This window comes from Pseudonaja textilis, chromosome 3, assembly GCF_049901715.1.
Source record: "Pseudonaja textilis isolate UNSWEBS1 chromosome 3, rPseTex1.2, whole genome shotgun sequence".
Classification (NCBI taxonomy): domain Eukaryota; kingdom Metazoa; phylum Chordata; class Lepidosauria; order Squamata; family Elapidae; genus Pseudonaja; species Pseudonaja textilis.
The window spans coordinates 167028478-167050807 of NC_141992.1; the positions used below are offsets into that span (position 1 = coordinate 167028478).

At 36.0% G+C, this 22330-nt stretch overlaps 1 protein-coding gene across 1 annotated transcript in view; it reads right to left on the reverse strand.

Annotated features, from left to right (window-relative positions):
• The window catches only part of TRPA1 (transient receptor potential cation channel subfamily A member 1), a 43981-nt gene extending 22108 nt beyond the window's left edge, over positions 1 to 21873 (reverse strand). The window contains exons 1-14 of the mRNA XM_087931380.1: positions 21759 to 21873; positions 18158 to 18314; positions 15230 to 15392; positions 13361 to 13536; positions 11680 to 11787; positions 10499 to 10607; positions 9113 to 9258; positions 8428 to 8564; positions 7343 to 7391; positions 6391 to 6490; positions 6194 to 6294; positions 4804 to 4973; positions 4562 to 4726; positions 1429 to 1543 (exon numbers count right to left, since the gene is read on the reverse strand). Of these exons, the coding sequence (XP_087787506.1) occupies positions 1429 to 1543; positions 4562 to 4726; positions 4804 to 4973; positions 6194 to 6294; positions 6391 to 6490; positions 7343 to 7391; positions 8428 to 8564; positions 9113 to 9258; positions 10499 to 10607; positions 11680 to 11787; positions 13361 to 13536; positions 15230 to 15392; positions 18158 to 18314; positions 21759 to 21796 (1734 nt within the window). The 5' untranslated portion in view covers positions 21797 to 21873. The remainder of the gene's footprint in view (positions 1 to 1428; positions 1544 to 4561; positions 4727 to 4803; positions 4974 to 6193; positions 6295 to 6390; positions 6491 to 7342; positions 7392 to 8427; positions 8565 to 9112; positions 9259 to 10498; positions 10608 to 11679; positions 11788 to 13360; positions 13537 to 15229; positions 15393 to 18157; positions 18315 to 21758) is intronic.
• Between the last annotated feature and the right edge of the window lie 457 nt (positions 21874 to 22330).

A 22330-nucleotide genomic window follows, 5' to 3' on the forward strand; every position in this document is an offset into this window, starting at 1 on the left:
AGATGGACAAAAATCCCATTACATTGATTAGGTGTTGCCAAATCTTATCATAATTAATAACATTTGGTTGATACATATTTAATGAAGGAGGTTTTATCTTACCATATTTCCAAAAATATAATTGAACATTTATCAAGCCATGGTGGTGCAGTGGTTAGAGTGCAGTATTGCAGGCTAACTCTGCTCACTGCCAGCAGTTTGATCCTAATCAACTCAAGGTTAATTCAGCCTTCCATCTTTCCAAGATCGGTAAAATGAGGACACAGATTGTTGGAGGCAATATGCTGACATTTGTAAACTGTTCAGTAAGAGGTGTAAAGCACTATGAGGTGGTATATAAGTTTAAGTGTTATTGCTATATTTATGAGGAATTAGAATTTAATAAATACCAACCTCTGCACGTTTTACTTGAAAGTTATTATGTATCTTTTTATTTAAGTCAACATACAGTAAATAAACTCCCCGGTTTACAAGTAGCTAGATATATTTGGGGCATGCTGAGACTGAGATTACATTTTGACTCTGAGTCTTCTAAATATTTAACTTTAACTTTATGAAAAACTCGACTTTAAAAATGTGTGTTAAGACATTCCAGAATTACAGTGGTTTATAAAGTATTATTTTAAGGACTTTCAACAGCAATCAGATTTAGAATTTTATTTGCCTTGCAATGGCAATGTAAACCTACAATACTTTGGATTGGATTACTCAAATAATGTACCATATTCAAAAAGAGAAAAATAGATTTTTCCCTGTTAGTAGTGTAAAAAAATTGAAGCTATATTAATACACATGTTTTGGTCATGTCCAGTTTTGGTTTCTTTTGGGAAGAATATAGTAACCTATATAAGTATGTGTTTGGGTAAATGCTTTCAAGTTAAAGATATCAGTTTTGGATTCTACTGCAAAATCCTGGAATCTGACTATTTTACAGGCACATTGGTTATATTGGACTATGGGAATAGTTAAGAAAATAATATTGTAAAGATTGTAAAAGTACCATAGCTCTGATATTAATGTTTTAACTTAATAAATATACAACATCTCAATTTTGGAAAGGATATATTTTCTGATATAAGTGATTTACATCAATTTAGTATATTATTTTTTTCCAGACACATGTGAACACCTAATGACGTTCTGGACATGGCTCTAATAGAAATAACTGAAAATAGTGGCATAGCCATTCTGGCCAAAAGAATGACAAGCAACTACAATGCTTTGTGCTCAGTTACCTAGAATCAAGGCAAGTGATAGAAAGCAGTCCTGTTTTAGTAATAGCTACATGCACCCTTGCAAGTATGTGATAACAATTGAAACAAATTATTTGAATTCCAATATCATGTAAGAGCCCACTGAATTGCATAGTTCTAAAGTAAACTAAAGTTTAATGTTACCATTATAACTAAAAATTACAGAGAGACTTACCCCTTCGTCATTTACTTTATCGGTGATTTTCATGTTAGTATTCAAAATAATCTGCATTGTGCGAGTATATCCACCAAAAGCAGCATGATGCAAAGCTGTCCAGCCTTTATAATCACTTATGAAAAAAAAAAACAGAATAAAACATTCTCACTTTGTTATAACAATTGAATATAAGTCCCTATGTGTGTGTGGGGGGGGGTGTTGCTATATAAAAGAAGTGGCAATAATAATGGTGTTTGACCCTCAATGCTAACAACAACCTACTTTTAAGAACTGCTAATGGACAGATGATTTTTAACTATGTCCTGAGTCCATGGCACTCAAAAGAGGATGTATTTTATTTATTTATTTATTTGATTTGTCAATCGCTTATAAGATAATAGGTATAAGTATATACATAGTTATGAATACATGAAATGGGTACATATAAGAAAAATAAAATAAACAATAGGACAGGGACAGTAGGCATGTTGGTGCGCTTATGCACGCCCCCTACAGACCTCTTAGGAAAGGGGTGAGGTCAATAGTAGACAAGTTAAAGTTTTTGGGGTTTGGGGAAGAAACCACAGAGTCAGGTGGAGTTTTCCAGACATTGACCACTCTATTGTGTGCTCTTGTGTTATGGTTGAAGCTGAAGTATTCATTGACAGTTAAGTCATTGCAATGTAAGATTTTATATACCATATTTAGATCAGACCGGAGACGGTGGTTTTTTAGGTCTAGAATTTCAAGGTTTTCTAGGTCTAGAATTTCAAGGTTTTCTAGGTCTAGAATTTCAAGTCTGGTGGCATAAGGTATTCTACAACAAGTAGAGGAGTAGAGAACTCTTCTTGTGAAATATTTCTGGACTTTCTCAACTGTGCTAATATCAGATACGTAATGTGGGTTCCAGACTGATGAGCTGTATTTGAGTATTGGTCTAGCAAATGTTTTGTATGCTGTAATTAGTAGTGTGATATTACCAGAGAAAAAGCTACATAGGATTAGGTTAACAACTCTTAATGCCTTTTTGGCTATGTAGTTACAGTGGGCTCTAGCACTTAGATCATTAGAGATGAGTATTCCAAGGTCCTTTACAGAGCTTGGATCATCAACAAGGTCTTGACTATTCAGCTTATAATTTATTTTCTGATTTCTTTTGCCAATATGTAAGACAGAGCATTTATTTGCTGAGATTTGAAGTTGCCATTTGTTTGACCATTCTGATACATAGTCAAGATCTTTTTGAAGGGCAGCAGTATTGTCTGTGGTATTGAACAACTTTACATCATCAGCGAAAGGAACGCAGTTGCTCTTAATATGATCACAGAGGTCATTTATGTAGAGTATGAAGAGAGTTGGTCCTAGAACACTGCCTTGGGGGACACCACTGTTGACAGGTACAGAATTTGATAGGACGCTCCCAATTTTGACTTTTTTTGTCTGTTTGACAGGAATGCTTCTATCCAGTTATGCAGTTGTCCAGAGATACCATAAGATTTTAGTTTTAGGAGTAGTTTGTTGTGTACCACTGAATCAAAGGCTTTACAGAAGTCTATGTAGAGTGTGTTTATTGTTTTGTCCTGGTCGAGTTGTGTAGTCCATATGTTTTTGCAGTGTAAGAGTTGCAGATTACAGGATAGTTTTTTTCTGAAACCAAATTGTTTATTAGAGAGTAGGTTGTTTGTCTCTAAATGGAGGATAATGGATTGGTTAATAATTGATTCCATGACTTTACAGGTGACGTAGCATAAGGAGATTGGTCTGTAATTTTCAACTAGGCTGGGGTCTCCCTTTTTGAAGATGGGGATGACCATGGCTTGTGACCATCGGTTAGGCATGGAGCTGGTCCTGAAAGATTTTTCAAAGATGATGCTTAGAGGTTCTACTATGGCAGTTGATAGCTTTTTTAGGAAGTAGGCTCATATTGTGTCCGGTCCAATAGAGATGGTTTTAGATTGCGTAGTGCTTTTTCAACCTTGTCTTCTGTAAAATCGATATGTATTAGATCACTGTAGTTTTCTGTGGTTCGGCTAGGAAATACTGGGCATGATCCATTGCTGTTTAAAAATACAAAGAATGTGTTAAAGATGTTGGCTTTAATGGTGTCGTTGTTGCAGTCTTTACCATTAGGTCCTATCAGGGGTGGGATGGGCCTTAAGTCTTTTAGTTTGTTGTTTACAAAATTGTAGAAAGCGCAGGTAGAATTGGTGCCTAGAAGGTTTTCTTGTTTAATGTGATAATTGGTGCATTCAATCTTTATCTGGTGGCATAAATTTTTGTATCGGCTTTTGAAGTTGGCAACGTGACCAGATTTGTTTTTCAGCCAGAGTGATCTCTTTTTGGATTGAAGTTTCCTTATTGTTATGGGTAATCTGGTTTTTTTGTTTGTTTGCTTTGGGAGTTGTTGTTGGTACATATAGTTTGATGACTCTTTTGACTTCAAGTAAAAATATGTTGTAATGGTCTTCAACAGTATTACATCCAGTGAATAGAGATTGCCAATCAAGGGATGAGAGATCGTTGTCTATAAGATCATAGTTGCCTTTTTTGAAGTTATAATTGGAGATTACATCATTGTGATGATTTTTGTGTGGGCGTATGTTGAGACAAAAGTCGTACTTTCTTACCCACGATTGTATTTCCGGAATAATTTGTTCCTTAATAATAAACATATGTATATCAAATATGTGTAATTGGGGGCCGAAATGTATAGATTGTTATGTCAGCCTCACTTAAGTGTAAACATCAGGAAGTCAACCCTACAGAAAGACCAGAACTATGCTTTATTGAGATAGGCCCATGATGGCGAACCTATGGCATGCATGCTGCAAGTGGCATGCTGTAATACTGGAAGTGATGAAATGGGCCTATAATTTGGCCTGAAAAGCCTTGCAGAGGCTGGGAGGCTGAAAAAGGCCTCAAACCAGCCCAAAAATCAGCTGTGAGGCACAGTACAGGTAAGGGGGTGGCGGGGTAGATTGTGCATGCATGCACAGGGGGCATGGGGAGGGAGGCACACAGTGCATTCTGGGTGCTGGCACACAAGTGCATGCGTGCACACTAGCACGCACACAATTTTTGACAAAGGAGCCCAAAAAGATTAGCCACCAGTGAGATAGGCTATAATAACAGAATCTGGCAATTTACCTACCAAAGAAAGAGGGCACCTTTCTTTAGGAGAAACTGGACTACCTTCTCATGTCCGTTTTGAGCAGCCAGATGTAAAGGTGTCATCCCCTTCTTGTCTCCTTCATTCAACAGTCTGGTATCTTCCATAGCCTCCAGAAGTCGAAGACACGTGTTGATTCGTCCATAGCTGTATGAAAGATACATGTCCGGTTATTAAGGATAAAGTTTGGAATAGAAAATGGTCAAATAGATTTTCAGTCTTACCTTGCTGCGAAATGTAATGGAGATTTCTTGTCTCTGCTTTTAGAGTATACAGAAACATTCATTTTAAGAAGGATGTTCACAGAAAGGGGTATGCCTTGTTTGGATGCATAATGTAAAGGAGTGCATCCTTCCTGATCCTCCTCATTTATAAGATATTCAATATGTTTCATCTGTCAGATATAAAAGTGGTATCTTTTAATAGAATTCTAGAGACATTAGAAAGTTATTTTGAACTTACATCCTAACTGATATGTTACTAAAGATCACAAAACAATGTTCCAGTATAAAATCGGCTGATGTTGTATTTACAACATGTTTTCAATGCTTTAGTTTGTTATAATTCCAAGTTCACTTTTGGAATGAATGAATATAATTTAATGCTTTAATATTCCAACAGAGTGATTTGCCATAAGGAATTTTGATATTGTTTACTGCCTTGAATTTGGAATATACCTTCCTAATGAGCTTTCGTACTTTCATGGTATAGCTCTAGAGAACACTTGGATTTCTCTGCTGAGAGGTATTGAAAAGTGATATTCAGTTGAAAAAAGTAGATTAAAACAAAAAATAAAAACCACGAAATGTTTGCAATTGAACTATATTTTTATATATAATCTGCAATACCAGCAGTAATATTTCATCCTATGTATTATTTATTTATTTGTATTCCGCCTATTATTTTTACAAATAACTCAGGGCTGCAGACATATCAAACACACTTCCCGCCTCCTATTTTCACCACAGAACAACCCTGTGCGGTGAGTTGGATTGAAAGAGAGTGACTGGCCCAAAGTTACCCAATTTGCTTTCATACTTAACACAGAACTTGAACTCACAGTCTCTTGTTCTCTAGCCTGGTGACTTACTCACTAGACCAAACTGGGCTTAAATAAATATGTTAAATGCCATGAAAAAAATAAAAATACAGGTAGTCCTCTACTTATGACCACAACTGAGCCCAGAATTTATGTTGCTAAATGAGAAATGTTTTAAGTGAGTTTTGCCTCATTTTATGACTTTTCTTGCCACATTTCTTATGTGAATCACTGCAATTGTTAAAATTAGTAATATGGTTATTAAGTGAATCTGGCTTCCCCATTGACTTTGCTTGTCAGAAAGCCGCAAAAGAGGATCACATGACCCCAGGATGCTGCAACTGTCATAAATATGAACTAGTTGTCAAGTATCCAAATGTAAATCACATGACCATGGGAATGCTGCAACCGTCGTAAGTGTGAAAAATGGTCATAAGTCAATTTTTTCAGTGCTGTTGTAACTTCAAACATTCACATGATCACTAAATGAACTGTTGTAACTCAAGGACTAGCTGTATTAGTTCTTAAAATATATTAGACAATTGGTTATTAATAGTTCCACAAATTTTCTTTACCTTCAAAAAATGTTCATTCAGATGCTGTAACCCTCCAGGTTGTAGGACAGTTAGATGTAAAAAATTCCGACCAAGCAAATCTTTTAATTCTACATTTGCTCCTAATACGAAAAACAGATTTCAATTTCAAAACTACTGACCAACAATTTTAATTAACATTGATATTGCTCATGAAGTCGGTTTTGCTTATTTTGTACCTTTTGAAAGTAACAGATTCACAATTTTCCATGATGCACAAGAAGTGGCAAGTAGTAATGGTGTACGACCCTCAATGTCAACACTATCAATATTTGCTCCCTGTAATGAAAAGTCCATCAAAAGTACAGTAATAGATAGATAGATACTAATGACAACTTAGGTAATTAGACTGTATATATGTATGTATGTATGCATGTAACTATGTATGCATGTATGTATGTATACACACACATTCAAACTTATATGTATATACCCACACCAGATTTATATCATCCTCATCATTATTTTAGCCATTGTTTATCCTCTGCAGGATGAAGGCCTGTTTCCAACCAATACGGTTGTGAGCTTTCTTTTGCCAATTGGGGCCACAATACTTGCTGATGTCATCAATTCATCATTTTAGGTCTCTTTCATGGACACTTTTTATCAAGTGGAATCAATTCTGACTGCCTTGGTCCACCTGCTATCAGTATTGTATATATTATATACAATATTATGTACAATATTATAAATAAATGGATTTATATTATGTATGTGTTTAAGTGTTCTTTGTTTTGAATGGCATAGTCTATTTCCCTACTCAAATTAATCATAACAGCAGACATATTAACAAAGAATAGCATAATATTATATTCAAGAAGATGTTTTTACTGACTTCTGTTGTTATTGTATTGGTCAAACCATTTAATTTGGATGCTGTGACAATGTAGTATAGTTTCTTACAACTGATACACTGGCAGCATTTAACCTACATTGATACCATAAAAGGGTATTAGCACCATTGAACTTATATATTCCTAATATTTGCATTCCTATTGTAATATATCAGCTAAACAGGAAATGAATTTTTAAATCATGTCTTAGTGCATGTTACAATGCAAACTTGCCGTAAGTTTAATATCAATCTTTATTGCTGTTCATTTAAAATTTCAATTAAAGCTAAATGTTTACCTTTGAAATGAGATATTCTGCCAGTTCACAGTGATCAAACAATGCAGCCCTAGCATAAAAAAAAGGAACGGCAAACCAAAATGTCACAATGAGCACATAATAGTGAAATAAAAATTATCTTTTGTTTTTGATGTACTAGTTTTTATCAGTTGTACTTTCCAATCATGATAGAATAAAAACTCTTCCAAGTACACAATATATGAACTTCCAACTGTAATGTTGTTCCCTTATTGTTGTTCAGCATGACAAAGGGCTTTTCATGATTATCATAACTAAAATCCACGAGCTGTTTAGTCCCAGTAACTTAATAGTAATACCAGTGTTCTAAGGATGCCTAATTACTATTATGACTAGTTGCCCAGTCAGCCAGATGTTTAGACTGGATTTGCATCTTTATCCAGCCAGCCAGTCTTTCCCAAGGATCTGGGACAGGCAGGTGTTATTTGATGGCCTTAAAAGTATAATTGCAGAATGTAAGCTGTTCCAAGTAAAGTTGCTTTTAGCAATTGACTAATGGTGATTTTGTCAATGCCGATGGTGCTCCAGATATTTTGGAATTGCCCCCAAGGTGCTTATCATTATTGATACTAACTTTGCTTTCTTTAGCTATAGTCCTTCTACTTCCGTTTGCATGACTTTGTGTTTTGAGATTTTCTACATTTCTTTTTCTTCTATTCTGTTATACAATTATTATTTGATAAATTTGCATCCTGCCTGATTCTCAAAAACTCGGGGCAGTTCATAACAATAATAAAAAAAAGAAAATACAACAAAATCAATAAAAGATGTCAATGAAATGAGGTCTCACCCTTGCCAAAGGCCTAGATCAGGAGTGTCAAACTCCCAGCCTGTGGGCTGGATGTGTCACACACTGGCCCATGCCCGGTTTAATGAAGGGAGAAAAAAGTTCTGATACATCATGTGATGCCACCATGATGACGTGAGTTTGACACCCCTGGCTAGATGATGAGTCCAGTGAAACATGGCTATTGAAACCAATGCAAAAAAACTTCACATTGTTGGGAAAAATTAGTAAGAAAATACCACATCATAAACAATATAAGGAACCTAAGTAAAATCCTTACCTATGGAGCAATGTTTCCTTACTTCCATCTAATGCATTAATGATAGGATCCTCTCCTGTATAAGATGACATCATTAACTTGAGAATCTCAGTAGCTCCTTGGGTAGCAGCAAAATGAAGAGCTGTGCAGTTGTCAATCTATAAGTGGAGATATATACCAAAAGAAAATTTACAATTAATCTCTATACCAAATATTTCTGAAGTCTTATTAATTATATAGAATTCAATTTTACAGAAGTAATCTAGATACTTCCTTTTTGATTCTATACATATTCAGTTTATAGGCAACATTTCTTTTTTGCAAAATAAATGTAGAATATATTGCTCTTCATATCTTGCTGAATTTCAATTCAAAAACTTCCAGCCATCATGCAGGATACTTAGAAATATCTGTTTGTTTGTTTTTACATTAAATAGAGAGCAGGAAGTGTACAAAAAAAGAAAAAAAAGAAACGCTATTTCAGTGTATGAAAAAAGAAATATAAAATAAATATATTTTTTCCTATTGCAGAAGCTTCCAAGAGTTACTAAATTATAAGGATAGAATTGGAATAACTAAACATACAATAAAATATCACAATGTATTAATTATGTGCAATATCTAATTCTTTCAACAGGAATTTAAAACTGTTTGTGTTTATCACAATCGATGTAGTGAAATAAACATTTGTTTTATTAGATTTTACCTGTTTCAGATCAATCTGTGCTCCATATTCAATGCACATTTTAATCATTTCCAAGTCTCTGCTTTGGACTGCTAGATGAAGAGGGCTACATTTCTTATTATTAGTAAAATTAATATGATTTGCAGGTGAATACCCAAGTTCTTCACCTTAAAAAATAAAAAAATGATATAGTTTTATAATAAAAGAAGAATAAAGGGTATTAATTAATGAATTTACTGATTTGGTTGTTCCTATTAAAATCATAAAATGTTTAATAATAAATATAAAAATTAAATTATATAAAAGTTTATTCAAATATTTGACAACTTCTGTGCATTTTACAAGATTTTATTCAGCCCACAAAGCTTATCAAAACTGTAAGCATTCTAAAGCAAGGAGTCCTGGCGGAGGTGCAGTGTCATCATAAATCCTCTATTAAGTGCTGTGTCATCATAAAACCTCTATGTTGTTCCTTCCTTCCTTCTTTTGTTTATAAAATCAATTGTACTACATACAAAAATACATTTTAATACAGGAGCAGGCAATAACTGTCCACTCCAATCTAGAACTAACCAACATGGGCTTTAAAATTCCAAATAACCATTAAAGTGTTAGCAAAGTGTTACATTTTTCTGTATGTCTCTCTGCTACCATCTAGTTACTTCTTTGCAATCTAGCTGTTGTACAGGTAGTCCTTGACTTACAACAGATTGTTTAGTAACTGTTCAAAGTTACAATAGCCATGAAAAAAGTGACTTTTTCACACTTACGACCATTGCAGCATCCGCACAGTCAACTGGTTCATATTTATGACAGTTTCAGTGTCTTGGGATCATGTGATCACCCTTTATGATCTTCTGACAAGCAAAGTTAATGAGGAAGTTAGATTCACTTAACAACCAGGTTACTAACTTAATAACTGCAACGATTCACTTAACAACTACAGCAAGAAAAGTTGTAAAATTACAACTGTTGCTAAGTGAGACACTTAACAAATGTCTCACTTAGCAACATAAATTTTGAGCTCAATTGTGGTCATAAGTTGAGGACTACCTGTAATCCTGTTCCAAGCTCCTTATTTTTCATTATTTTGAGTAGTAATAGTAATATAACTCTTATAACATTTTAACACTTTTTAAAAATAAAGTACTTTACCAATAGCAAAAAATTATGCGCATTAGGCAGCATTTCCCCTTTTGTATCACTTCCCTATTCCTCTTCCTGTCTCAGGAGTCTTGCAGAATAACACATGCTATCATCTGTTGCCCTTTTCATATTAATGGCTATTACACTCACATACTTTACAGCCACTTAAACCCTACAATGCTATAATATTTTAAGGGGTCATGTCTGAGTGCTACTTCAATTGTAAACAATATTAATGGATAATTCCCTAAATGCATTTACCTCGCTTTATAATAATCTCCAAACATAATTTCGAACCAGAAAAGGCAGCTGCATGGACTGGCATAAAGCCCATATTGTTCGCTTTAGCAATGTCACCACCATTTTCAATCTTCAAGAAAGAGAACCAGTTATGAAATGGCAAGAAAACTTTACACACACACTTATTGCATGCACGACCATAATAGATTGTAAGAAATGAAAATCTTAAACACTGCCTAATTGATACAAATGTGTTTTAGCTGGCTATCTCTCCCAATTGTGTAATTGAGGCCCACAAATGAGAAAGAATGGAGCAAGTACACCATCTTCAACAAAGAAAGATTATCCTAAATTTCCCTGGGATGATGGAGGAATTACGAGAGTTCCCATATAGTCAATCTCTTCCCTTCAGGCATGGATAAGGTGATCAAAATTTGCAGGAACAAAAGAACAAGACAAATGTGTAACTTATTGCAATAAGATGCCACTTGATTCAATTCCACCTGTTTAGAAGACTCAGTTTAGACCTTTTTATTTACTGAATTTATATGCTGCTCCAATTATTATGTGCTCTGAGTGGCATATGCAAATCAGGTTAAAACAATAATTGCAGTAATAAAAATATACCACAGAAAATACAATAAATCTCTAACAGCTATGTTATACTTACACACCAAGCAACATAGATCACATTACAGATAATCCTTAACTTATAGCCGGTAAATTAGTGACCATTTGAAGTTCTAACGAACCCATCCAATGGAATCGAAGTTCCAATGTCTCTCCCTCCCTGTGGGTCATTGACTGCAATTTATTATATTTTTCTGGAAACCTTAACAACAGCTGTGTTTGTTTAACAACTGCCACAAAAAAGTTTGTAAAATGAGGTTGTAAAAAAGAGCCACAGTGGCACAGTGGTTAGAATGCAATATTGCAGGCCAACTGTCAGCATTTTGATTCTGACTGACTCAAGGTTGACTTAGCGTTCCATCTTTCCAAGGAAGGTCAGTAAAATTAAGACCCAGATTGTTGGAGGCAATATTCTGATTCTGTAAACTGCGTGGATACTCCACTATGAAAAGGAATAGCATTTCAATATCGCAACCCTCAAGAACACGAAGTTATAAAAAGGTAATGTAAGTAGTAGACAAAGGATAATTCAAGCACACTGACAAAAATATATACACATTTGTTATACATACCAGAAGTTTCAGTGCTTCTGCATTATCTTTGTAACATGCTAGTAATATAGGTGTATTCCCAGACTCTCCTTCCAGATTTACATCCACAGTGCTGCATTCAAGGAAAATCTAAATATTCAAATAAAATGTAAATGTTTCCTGTCAACTCACTGTTATACTATTCTTGGAGAGAATATACTGTAACCATAACAAGCACTCATATGATCAAACCTGGCAGGCTTAGTCTTAGTGCATTCTCCAGTGATAGATCACTTGATGTTTCTGACCAGATTTGTGATTTAGGGTTGTGCCTTAAAATTAGTATGCAATTAGTAGAGTTAATGACAACCTGTTTTGATGTCTTTTACATCCCATTTCCAATGTTCACTGCGATACTGTATTACAGGAATATTCCAATATTGCATTTGAGTCTAGAAGTTCAAATAAATAGTAGCTCTTGTTGTAAATTGAGTGAATATACTCTAGACTTCCAGGATCCTATAGCAATCCAACGTTGTTTAGATATACCTTATATGTAAGTTACTATATAACACTGGCTTCAATTAAGACTGAGTTTTCTGTAGTGTAAAAAAAGTCAGAAATCGTTGTGTTAAACTCAGAGTTAGGCCTGAAGGTTTGTGGAAACCATTAGGGAACATCAGAAATCTTCCTGCTTGCCTACCGTTGTCCCACTCCGCCTACCACCTTTCCACTCTTCCCTTCCCTTCAAACCACAGCATCAAACTAACTTTCAGCTATACATATGCAACACCAAATGGTATCATCTTTTTTCATTAGAAAACTTTATTAAGGAATAAATCTTAGCAAGATCTAATTGCCTTCATTCGTGACAAATCTTAGCTTCCAGTTTGTCAAGATCACTGTGCTTCTTGATCCTGAGCCCTACCCCAGTGGTCCCCAACCTTTCTGGCTCCACCGACTAGTAGCAGTGGCAGCAGCACGGCAAAGGGGATGGTTTTGTGCGTGCAACCTAGACCTCGTACATGCACAAATGAAGCTTCGCTTCTGCCACTCAGTTCACAACAGGCTGCGGACTGGTACCAATCCGTGTCCTGGGGCTTGGGGACTCCTGTCCTACACTTTCTATCCCTTTAGCTTCATTACATCAGAACACCCACTATCTTCAATATAAATTCCTAATAGAGCTAGTTTAGGGTAATGGTTAATGGCTAGAAACCAAGAGACTGTGAGTTCTAGTCCCACCTTAGGCATGAAACCAGCTGGGTGACCTTGGGTCAATCATCTTCTCTCAACCCTGGAAAGGAGGCAAACCACTGCCAATAAAAAAAAAACTGTCCAGGCACTCACCAGGAATCAATAGGACTCGAAGTATCGAAAAGAAACTTTTTCCTGAAAGCCAAATTTTTAAAACTAGTTTTAGACTATCCTCTGTATTTTGCCTTCAATGAATAAAACAAAATTTCTAATTTCGGTTACCTGGTTGCTTTTAAAAACTGAAGAACAATATCAGAATTTGAAAGTTTAGCTTAGCTTCTACTTAGGAGTAGAGGTAATAAGAAGCAGCATATGTCATCTGGATATAGTTCAGCATTTCCAAAAATCAAGATATAGCATATTAATTCACATTTATTCACATTAATTCCTATAAATATCCATGAGATGATCTTATTTTTTAACTTCATTAACTTATATGCATATACATTTGGAAATGGAGCTTTACCTTAACTAAATCATTTAAAAGATACAGCACAGCCCAGTGAAGTGGAGAAATCAGATTGGAATTAAGGATGTTTGGGTTGGCCCCTCTGCGGAGAAGTAATTTAACACTTTCTGTCTGTTGTTCTTTTGTAGCCCAGTGCAGTGGTGTATTTCCAGATGAGTCTGTTACATTTAGAGCTATGCCAAGACAGGAAAATTGAGTAAATGTTGCTTCACACTTTTATTTTTCACTTTTATTTCACATAAAATGATATTATATTTTATATAATACTACTGTAATGAACTGTAAATGGAAATATAAATTTAAAACCAAGCTTTACAGCAAAAATCTTATTCTGTATGTATTCTCATGATTCTGCATTTAAACCATCAAATATATGTGCATGCTTGTAATCACTATGTGATGTGACTTATCATATGACCATGCCTGATTTTACAACCTTTTTTGCCATGGTCTTTAAACAAAACACACTGTCATTAAATGAATCCAAATTTCCATTTACTCTGTCCATTGTAAGGAACTGGCTGTGAAGGTCCCAAATACCAATCACATGATCCCAACTGCAACTGTTATAAATAAGTGCCATAACCAAGCACCCAAATTGTGATCACATCACTACGGCAATGCTGTGACAGTCATAAGTATGATAACCAATCATAAATCACTTTTAGCATCATTGTAAGTTAGAATGGTTGCTAAACGAATACTTGTGAGTCAAGAACTGGCTGTATATGTATTTGTGAATATATTATAATTTTCCATCAAGAAGCTATTGCTATGTCACATCGAACACCAGGAGCAATATTCTGTGAGGTGCTTCTATTTTCTTTTCTTGTTTCCTTCTTTTGCAAAACTACATGAATCACATATATTAAATTCCATACACTCGTCCATTCTAATAAGGAAATGTTATCTGCCTCCTACAATCCCTCTCTAATAGTCAGCCTCCAATATCATAATCTTAGTAGATAATCAGAATCTAAAAAGCTATTTCCTAAGTTCTGCAAAATATGCAAACATTTAAAATGGAAGGGAAGACCTCCAGAATATGCTAACAACTGGACTTCCACTAAACACACGGCTTTGATTATAGAAACAATTTACCCAGCTCCTTAAATTTGGAGCAATAGCAAAAGCAATGGCTAAACGTATCCATCATCTGCACCATCTCTTGCAATAACATATACAAAGCATGATGATTACTCAACAGATCGCTCTGTTTGGACTTGTTGATTTCCAGATCCTGTCAGATGGGAACTTTTCAGAAGATTATCAGATAACTGGTATAGTTTCTTTCCGCTTTCGTATTCTAACATTCTGTTCTCTCCTTAATATATTTTTCCCAATTGGAAAATTGTACATGGATCAAACAAGATTGGTGCAAATCACTGTTTCCCATTTTAGTAGTAGCCATCTCTCTGTGTGCACATGCAAACTCATATTTATTTGAAAAGTTTTGTAATTAAAGAAACTAATTAGAAAAAAGTTGCTTCATCTGAACATGGAGAGGTATGCACCAACCAAACTTGCATTGCCTACGTTTCTGATAACTTTAAAATAAAGAAGAATGCTTGGAGAAAAATATACCTGTCTGTGTGGAGATGAAGCAACTTTCTTCTGATTAATTTCTTTAATCACAAAACTTTTCAAATAAATATGAGTCTACAGTTACACATAGAGAGATACATACATAAATAGTCATTTTTGAGTGCAGCAGAATGATGTGTCCCAGCAGTGTGTGGTTAATGATTATCATGTTTTATGAGTCACAGTACTCAGCATGATACATGATAAATGATAATTTACTCTTCACTGTCCTCCTGAGCTACTGAATTTGCATCCAGCCTTAATCACAATTGATTTTGGCACCTTCAAATGAAGAATCATCCATGATCATTTGCATTAACTCAAGTTGACCTCTTCCTGCAGCATGATGCAATGGCGTAGCATTCTGCTGATCCACTTTCTTAAGTCCTTCACGATTCTTCTTAATGAAACTTCGAAATCTGCAAGTACTTCCATCTGAGATCACCTAATTGAGGTTTAAGCAATTTTAGTCTGGTACCACAGAAATTCCAAATTATATTAACGTTTCTAAGTAGCTCTTTATTATGTAACATGTTGGCAGTCAATTATTACTTAAATATTCATTCATCACTACAAAGGTTCATCTACTGCCGTGTTTCTCACAAAATAAGGCCGGGCCTTATTTTTTTTTGACCCCTGATAAAACGGCTAGGCCATCTTTTCGGGGGTAACTTAATTTCCTCCCCCACCTAGAGCAGCCCATATGCATGTACTTCGCCGTGAGGCCGCTTCTATCGGCCGATGAAAGCTCCCTGAAGGCAGAGTCCCCAGCTGCTTCAGGGCATGGCATGGCTGCCCGTGTCCCTTCGCCTTTAGACAGTCTCTTTTGGGTGATGGAAGCTCAACAAATGCAGTCACCAGCCACTTCAATCGGCCAGTAGAAGTGGCCTCGGGGCAAGCGCACACACACACACATTCCCCTCGCCGCGAGGCTGCTTCTTTCAGCAGACGAAAGCTCCCTTGAAGGCAGAGTCCCCAGCCGCTTCAGGGCAAGGCATGGCTGCCCATATCCCCTTGCCTTTAGGCAGTCTCTTTTGGGCAATGGAAGCTCCCCAAATGCAGTCACCAGCCACTTTAATCGGCCAGTAGAAGCGGCCTTGTGGCGAGGGGAGTGTGTGTATGTGTGTGCGCTCGCCCCAAGGCCGCTTCTACCAGCCGATCGAAGTGGCTGGTGACTGCATTTGGGGAGTTTCCATTGCCCGAAAGAGACTGCCTAAAGGCGAGGGGACATGGGCAACCACGCCTTGCCCTGAAGCGGCTGGGGACTCTGCCTTCAGGGAGCTTCTATCGGCTATTGGGGTATTCTAGCCTAGGCTACCTGCAGCGCACTCCTAAAGGCAAGTTTTCTCTCCATCCCCCCCGCCCTTCCCCCGCCCATTTCTCTTCACCTCATGTAGTTCTAACGAACGATGTGAGAAATGGCGGGGAAAAGCATGGTTTGAATAGGCCTAAATTTGGGGGGTGGAGCTTAATTTCACCTCATGCCTAGAAATCATGCTGGGCCTTCCTATTGGTGGAGGCCGTATTGTTGGAGAAACATGGTATACTAATAGCAGAGCTGCAGTTATTTAACATGACCTTTAATCTAATCACTACAGTTTGTTTTATTTAGGTCTAAAAGAACATGAAAATAGTTCTGCTGGTGAGGCCTAGCCCACCTAGATGGCGCCTCCCCCAAGAAGTATTAAATTTCTATGATGAAGCATATTTGAAGGAATATTAAGTAATACAACAATTAGATTGAAGAAAAAGCTATATTTTAGCATGAGATAGTAGGACATTAAATTGTATTATATTAAAAAGACAAAAATTCCAACTGTTATAAATGGCAAAAATATCTAAGTACATTTTAGATTGCATGTTAAAAAAAAATCTTTCAGCACTTTAGCTTTTTCTTGGTCCGACTATACAATCCAAATTATAATCCACTCTCTTAACAATGTTATATACGTGGCTGAAATCTCAATATAAAATGTGGAATACAGACACATCTATTTATCTATAAAGTTGGAACAAACACAGGATTAATATCAGTATTTTCTAGAATATTTTAATAATCAATTTACTATTGAGTATAGTAAATTATTTAATTTACTATTAATATTTAATATTAATACTATTCTACAGAAGATTTGGTACAAAAAATTAAATACGCTCAGCTTGTCAACAATTAAAATTCAACAATGTTAGCTAAGAACACTGGAAGCATAATGGAAGATTAGAATTTTGGCTTTGAGGCTACTCAGTGTTATGAATAAAAAATGATACAAGACTAGAAGATTTCAGCCAAGAAGTTATTTTAATTTAAAGCAAGGGTTTGAAGGATTTTTTTTAGTAAATTGCAGTAGTTTTCACTCGCTTGATTCAAGTAAAAATGCTAAGGAAACATCATTTTTATCTGCTAATTGTTTAATTCCTAGCCTCAATGTTTCATTAATGTACAGCACACGTAATCACTAAGTCATCATCCAGCATTTTTTTTTTTGCCAGTTTTGAAGTGTTAGATTCAATAGATGCAGTCTTTTCTGCAACAAATCATTTGTAGATTTTGCAGCTTGGTGGAAGTTTCATTGTCTTTATTAAGCCATTACTGGCATGGCTTTAGGTGAAAGATGGCATTAAGCCATCTACTGGCATTTCTGACATGGCTTTAGGTGAAAGATTTCATACAGTGTGCAAAACAGAAAAATGATATTGGAAGCCCGAAATCTGCTTTCCTAATACCATACCTAACGCAGAATCCCAGTATCTGGACCCACTTAGCTCACCAAATCCAACATCCTTCATCTACCTAGGTAAGGACCTGATGGTCCACCTACAGAACTTTCCAGGTGACTTTGGTTACCAATTCCCTATCAAACTGGGAAAGGGAAATAAAAAATCTGAAGAAAAATGAAGAAGACGGTTCTAAAAGGGACGGGAGCGATCAGGACGAAATAGTATATAGCTAAACGACCCTTCAATTTTCTCATGATCCCATGGATTGCTCAGGAGTCCGGCGCAGGACGGGGCTCTCGCTTGGTGTCTTCTCCTCCCCTGCAAAAGTGTTCCTCCAGTCTCTTCCCGTTCCCCGGCGCGGTCAGCATTCCTGCCCCTAGCACTCTCTTTGTCTTGGTCGGAACAAGCCATTCAGGATCGCCCGTCTTTTCCACTCGGTTCCCACCGATTCTCAGAGGCAGTTACAGTGGGTGTTGCGCGCAGGCACCTTACCTTAAAGACATCCTGCGAGGCCACTGAACACGCGTCGGCTTCGCACACCACCCCTTCGTAAGAAGTGGATTGCTTCTCGTCGCGGCTCTGAAACCACTTCAGGATCGAGCGCTTCATGGCTAGCGTGCTCCTGGCTGGCGGGACTTCAAGAGGCAACCTGAGAACCAGGACGTGAAAGGAAGGCAGTTGTGGAAACACTCTTTACTCGATTCCTTCCGATTGCTCGCTCGCCGTGACACGCCCTGGCGGGCGTCTGTGGGACCAGGAAGAAAGTAAGGTTGGAAGAGTGGGCAAGCGAACAGCGTTTGGGAGGCATTTCCTGCTACCGGAATTACTTTCTTCAGTTGGCAAGTGGCGACCAATAGTACCCAGGCAATTAGGAAGCTAGAAGTCCCATCTACAGCTACAAGTCCCATCCCTAGTAGGCAGTCTTGCCAGGGAGTTGAAGTGTCAACGCCTGGAGAGGAGCATCTTGTGAAAGGAGGAAAGAGACCTCGCCAGAAAGAAAAAGGCTGCTGAAGACCTTAAGTTCCAGCATTCTTCACATTTGACTTTTCTAGATAGAACTCTGAAACCAACAGCAAAGTGTCTAAAACTATTCCTCCCCAAAGAACAGCAATGGAGGATGATAGCTTTCGATAGTTTTTAATTGGTCCCCTTTGCAACATTTATCTTCCTTTACAAGTAAATCCTTCCTTCTATCTATATCTATTACAAGGAGGGGGGATCCTTTGCTACAAACAGCTGTCACAATATAAACATTAGTACCAGATTTATTATTTTAGCGTGGATGCCTTCAAGTCAGTCTTGACTCCTAACAGCTACCTAGCGAGTCATTGCCGTTTTCTTAGCTAAATTACAGAAGTTGCCTTCTTCCTAGGACTAAAAGAGTGGTCCAAGGTTTTGTTCCAAAGATGGGTCTGGAACTTCCAGTCTCCTGGTTTCTAGCTCAATAACTGCTACATCAAACTATCTCATAGTACCTGAATGAGTTGAGTTGTTTGTATTTTTTTAAAATAATGCACCCCCCCCCCAATTTTGGTAAATTCCAGCATTCCCTGCATGGTGCCATCCAGCACATTTGGATGGCAACAAGCTAGGGAAAAGAAGTCCAAAAGTTGACTAAAGTAGAAAAAAGTAGAGTCAAAAATAATTTGCCCATCATCCATTTGTCTAATTAAAATTCCTTCAGATTTAGCTGTTTTAAGTCAAAATTATCTCCATACAATTTTAAAATGTGGGAACCTGTTTTACCTTTTGTCCACATTTGGAATTTAAAAAATGGTTTAAAAGAAAAAAATAATAACCCATTCACATTTTTTTCCTGCAGTCCAAAACTGCCAGTCAACCCTGATATGATCTAGATACTTTCATAGTCTCTGGAGAGAAACCAATGGATTCTAAGAATGTTCATTCAATGAAAATTATAAGATTCTGTGGTTTTATCAATTTATCAAATGCTTTCAAGAGAAGCCACACTGTTTTGGACTCTTCAGTTCTTCATCACTGAGGAGTCTCACAGCTGGCAGTTCTGAAAACCAAAAAAGATGGAATGGAAAGAGAAACGGGTGGAACAATTAGGATGGAATACAATAGTCTCTGTCTTTCCATATTTAGTTTCTGATAGCATGGATATATCTGCATATGTACATAGTTTCATTTGCATGATTTGTTTGTTGGTTTGTATCCCACCTTCATTATTTTTACAAATAACTCAATGTGGTGAACATACCTAATATTGCCAAATCCAACGGGTCTGTCACCTAGACCAGAGGTTTAGTCTTCCAAGCTTTCAGACTCATGCTGATTAAGGAACTTCTTTCTACCAGAATGTGTGCTTTGGGCTATTCTATGTGTAGTATTTATGTGGTACCTGGTTCTGTATGGTTTTTTTTATTGATTGATAGGGTTTTTGATGGCTGGCTATCAAGTCATAGGCTATTGTTTCTTTGTGGTGTCAATGGGTTCCTTTCACCCTGCCTTAGGCAAAAAGCCAGCTGGGTGGCTTGGGGCCATCCACCCTCTCTTTGCTCTAGGAATGAAATTGCAAGCCATTTCTGAAGAAGCTGGTAAAGAGCTTATGCTCTACAGGTAGTCACACAAAGTTAAGACTGAGTTGAAGGCATACACAAAATTTCTAAAGTAAGAGTCTATGGGGTTAAAGAATTTTAATTAAAGTTATGATTTAAGTTTTATGACCTGATTAATATAAATATTATTTGTTAAAATTATAACTGTAATTGTAGTTACAAATAGTAACTTTTGCTATTATATATATGTGTTTGTGGATATCTGCATGTGTTACTTCTAATTATTTGTGATTTAGTTTAATTGAACACTGTCTGGAACAATAAGATCCCAGTTTCCCAGAATAACGAACATTGGTATATTGTAGTCTCTTAATTAGATTCTTTTAGACTGCAATTTTTTTAAAGCTTTGTGTGCCTGCAACCTTAAAGCACTATTAAAAATTTTGGAAGGACATTTTGAAAGGAATTGGTTCTTAAGAGAATCTGAAGCTTAATGACAAAACTTCATATATCTTTTTAATGTATTTACATAATTTAGTAAATCTAATAAGCAGAATAAAAAATAGAATAGTTTTCCCGAGAGTGGACTGAAAATGCTCTTATATGTGTTCTTGCAAAATGAGCTTGATAACGGTAAAACAATGAATCCATTAGGCTAAATTAGATTCAATGAAGATAACCTCAGAGCAAACCTTTGAAAATATGACTGTTTAATAAATGTAGTATATTGAAAAAGAAGAATCCTTTCAAAAATTAAGATTCTGACAGCACGATCTAAAGCATATTTATTTAAAACTAAATCCCATTGAATTAGTGGGAATTACTTCTGGGTAAATTACACATAGGATTACAGCCATAACAACCTACTTAATTAAGCTAAAATATGACACCTTAATGGAAGACTAATAGGAATATTTATTATTATATAACAGAAGGCATATGTAGCCTGTTGGACATTAAAATGTTCTGATTAGTTATAATTTGTTTTTATTGTTTTCCAAATGAGATTTTCGTTAAAAGTTCTCTGAAACATCTAGATAAATTTATCTCTATCAGCAATACCTTGGGAGTATTTATTTATTAGCAATAGTTCCAAAGTTCTATTTATAATTTTTTTAGCAGAATATATAGCATTTCTTCAAGAGAAAAATGGAAGATTTGTAAAAAAAATGCAGAAAGTTAATCATAAATTGAATAGCAGAAAATAATTTGTCCTAAAAAATGCTGAGTAAACTGGTAGATTAAAAAAAAAAACCTGGGACTTTAAAACAAAAAGGAGATAAAAAGAGCTTTCCAAACATGGCAGAATTGTGAGAAAAATACTAAAGACAACAATAAGGAAAACGAAGAATACAAAGAAGGCCAAATGATGTTAAAGAAAATATTAACCTTAGGAATTAAAGCAGTTGACAAAAGTGATTACATCTGTTCAGGTTTGCTAATTTTCTGGAGAGAACAATTAAATCAAATGTATGTCTAAAATATAAGGATTTTTTGTGGCAAAAAATATGTTTTCCTGTTAACAAATTAAAAGTAGCCCCTAGATTACAGAAAGCAATGTGTTACCTTACCTTTTGAAGAACTTTTCAAAGATGCAGCTCCTAGTCATTCAGGACTAACCAAATCCTGCTTTCTGTCTTGTTATCTGTTGTTTCTTTCAGATGGTTCAGAAAGTAGAGTGGTGGTGCTCTGCTTCCACTGAATGAAATCTCTCTTCCTGGGAGAGTCATTTATGGGAGGGATACTTGGCCAATGAATAAAGTGCTAAGACTTCGTTTTGATTGAATCCTTGACAAGCCAACCCATTTTTATGATGAACAAGCTTTCTAAAAAACTTCCAATATAATAGAGCTTCTTCAACTTTGTTAGGGAGCCATGGAAGGTCACTTCCTGATCTTTTTGATGAACTAATTGCTTTTAATGGATAGTCTAAATAGCAGCATACAGAAATGAGGTCTCTACCATAAGATGTGTTCTGATATTTTTTAAAGAAAAGTAGAGAAGAATATAATCAAAATGTATCTTAGTTCATCAAAATACATTACAACTTATCAGAAACCTTAGATGTCGTTTCTTGTTTACGATGAAAGTAAATTGTTTCCTTCTCTTGAATTCATGAAAATTGTGTTCAAATCCACATAAG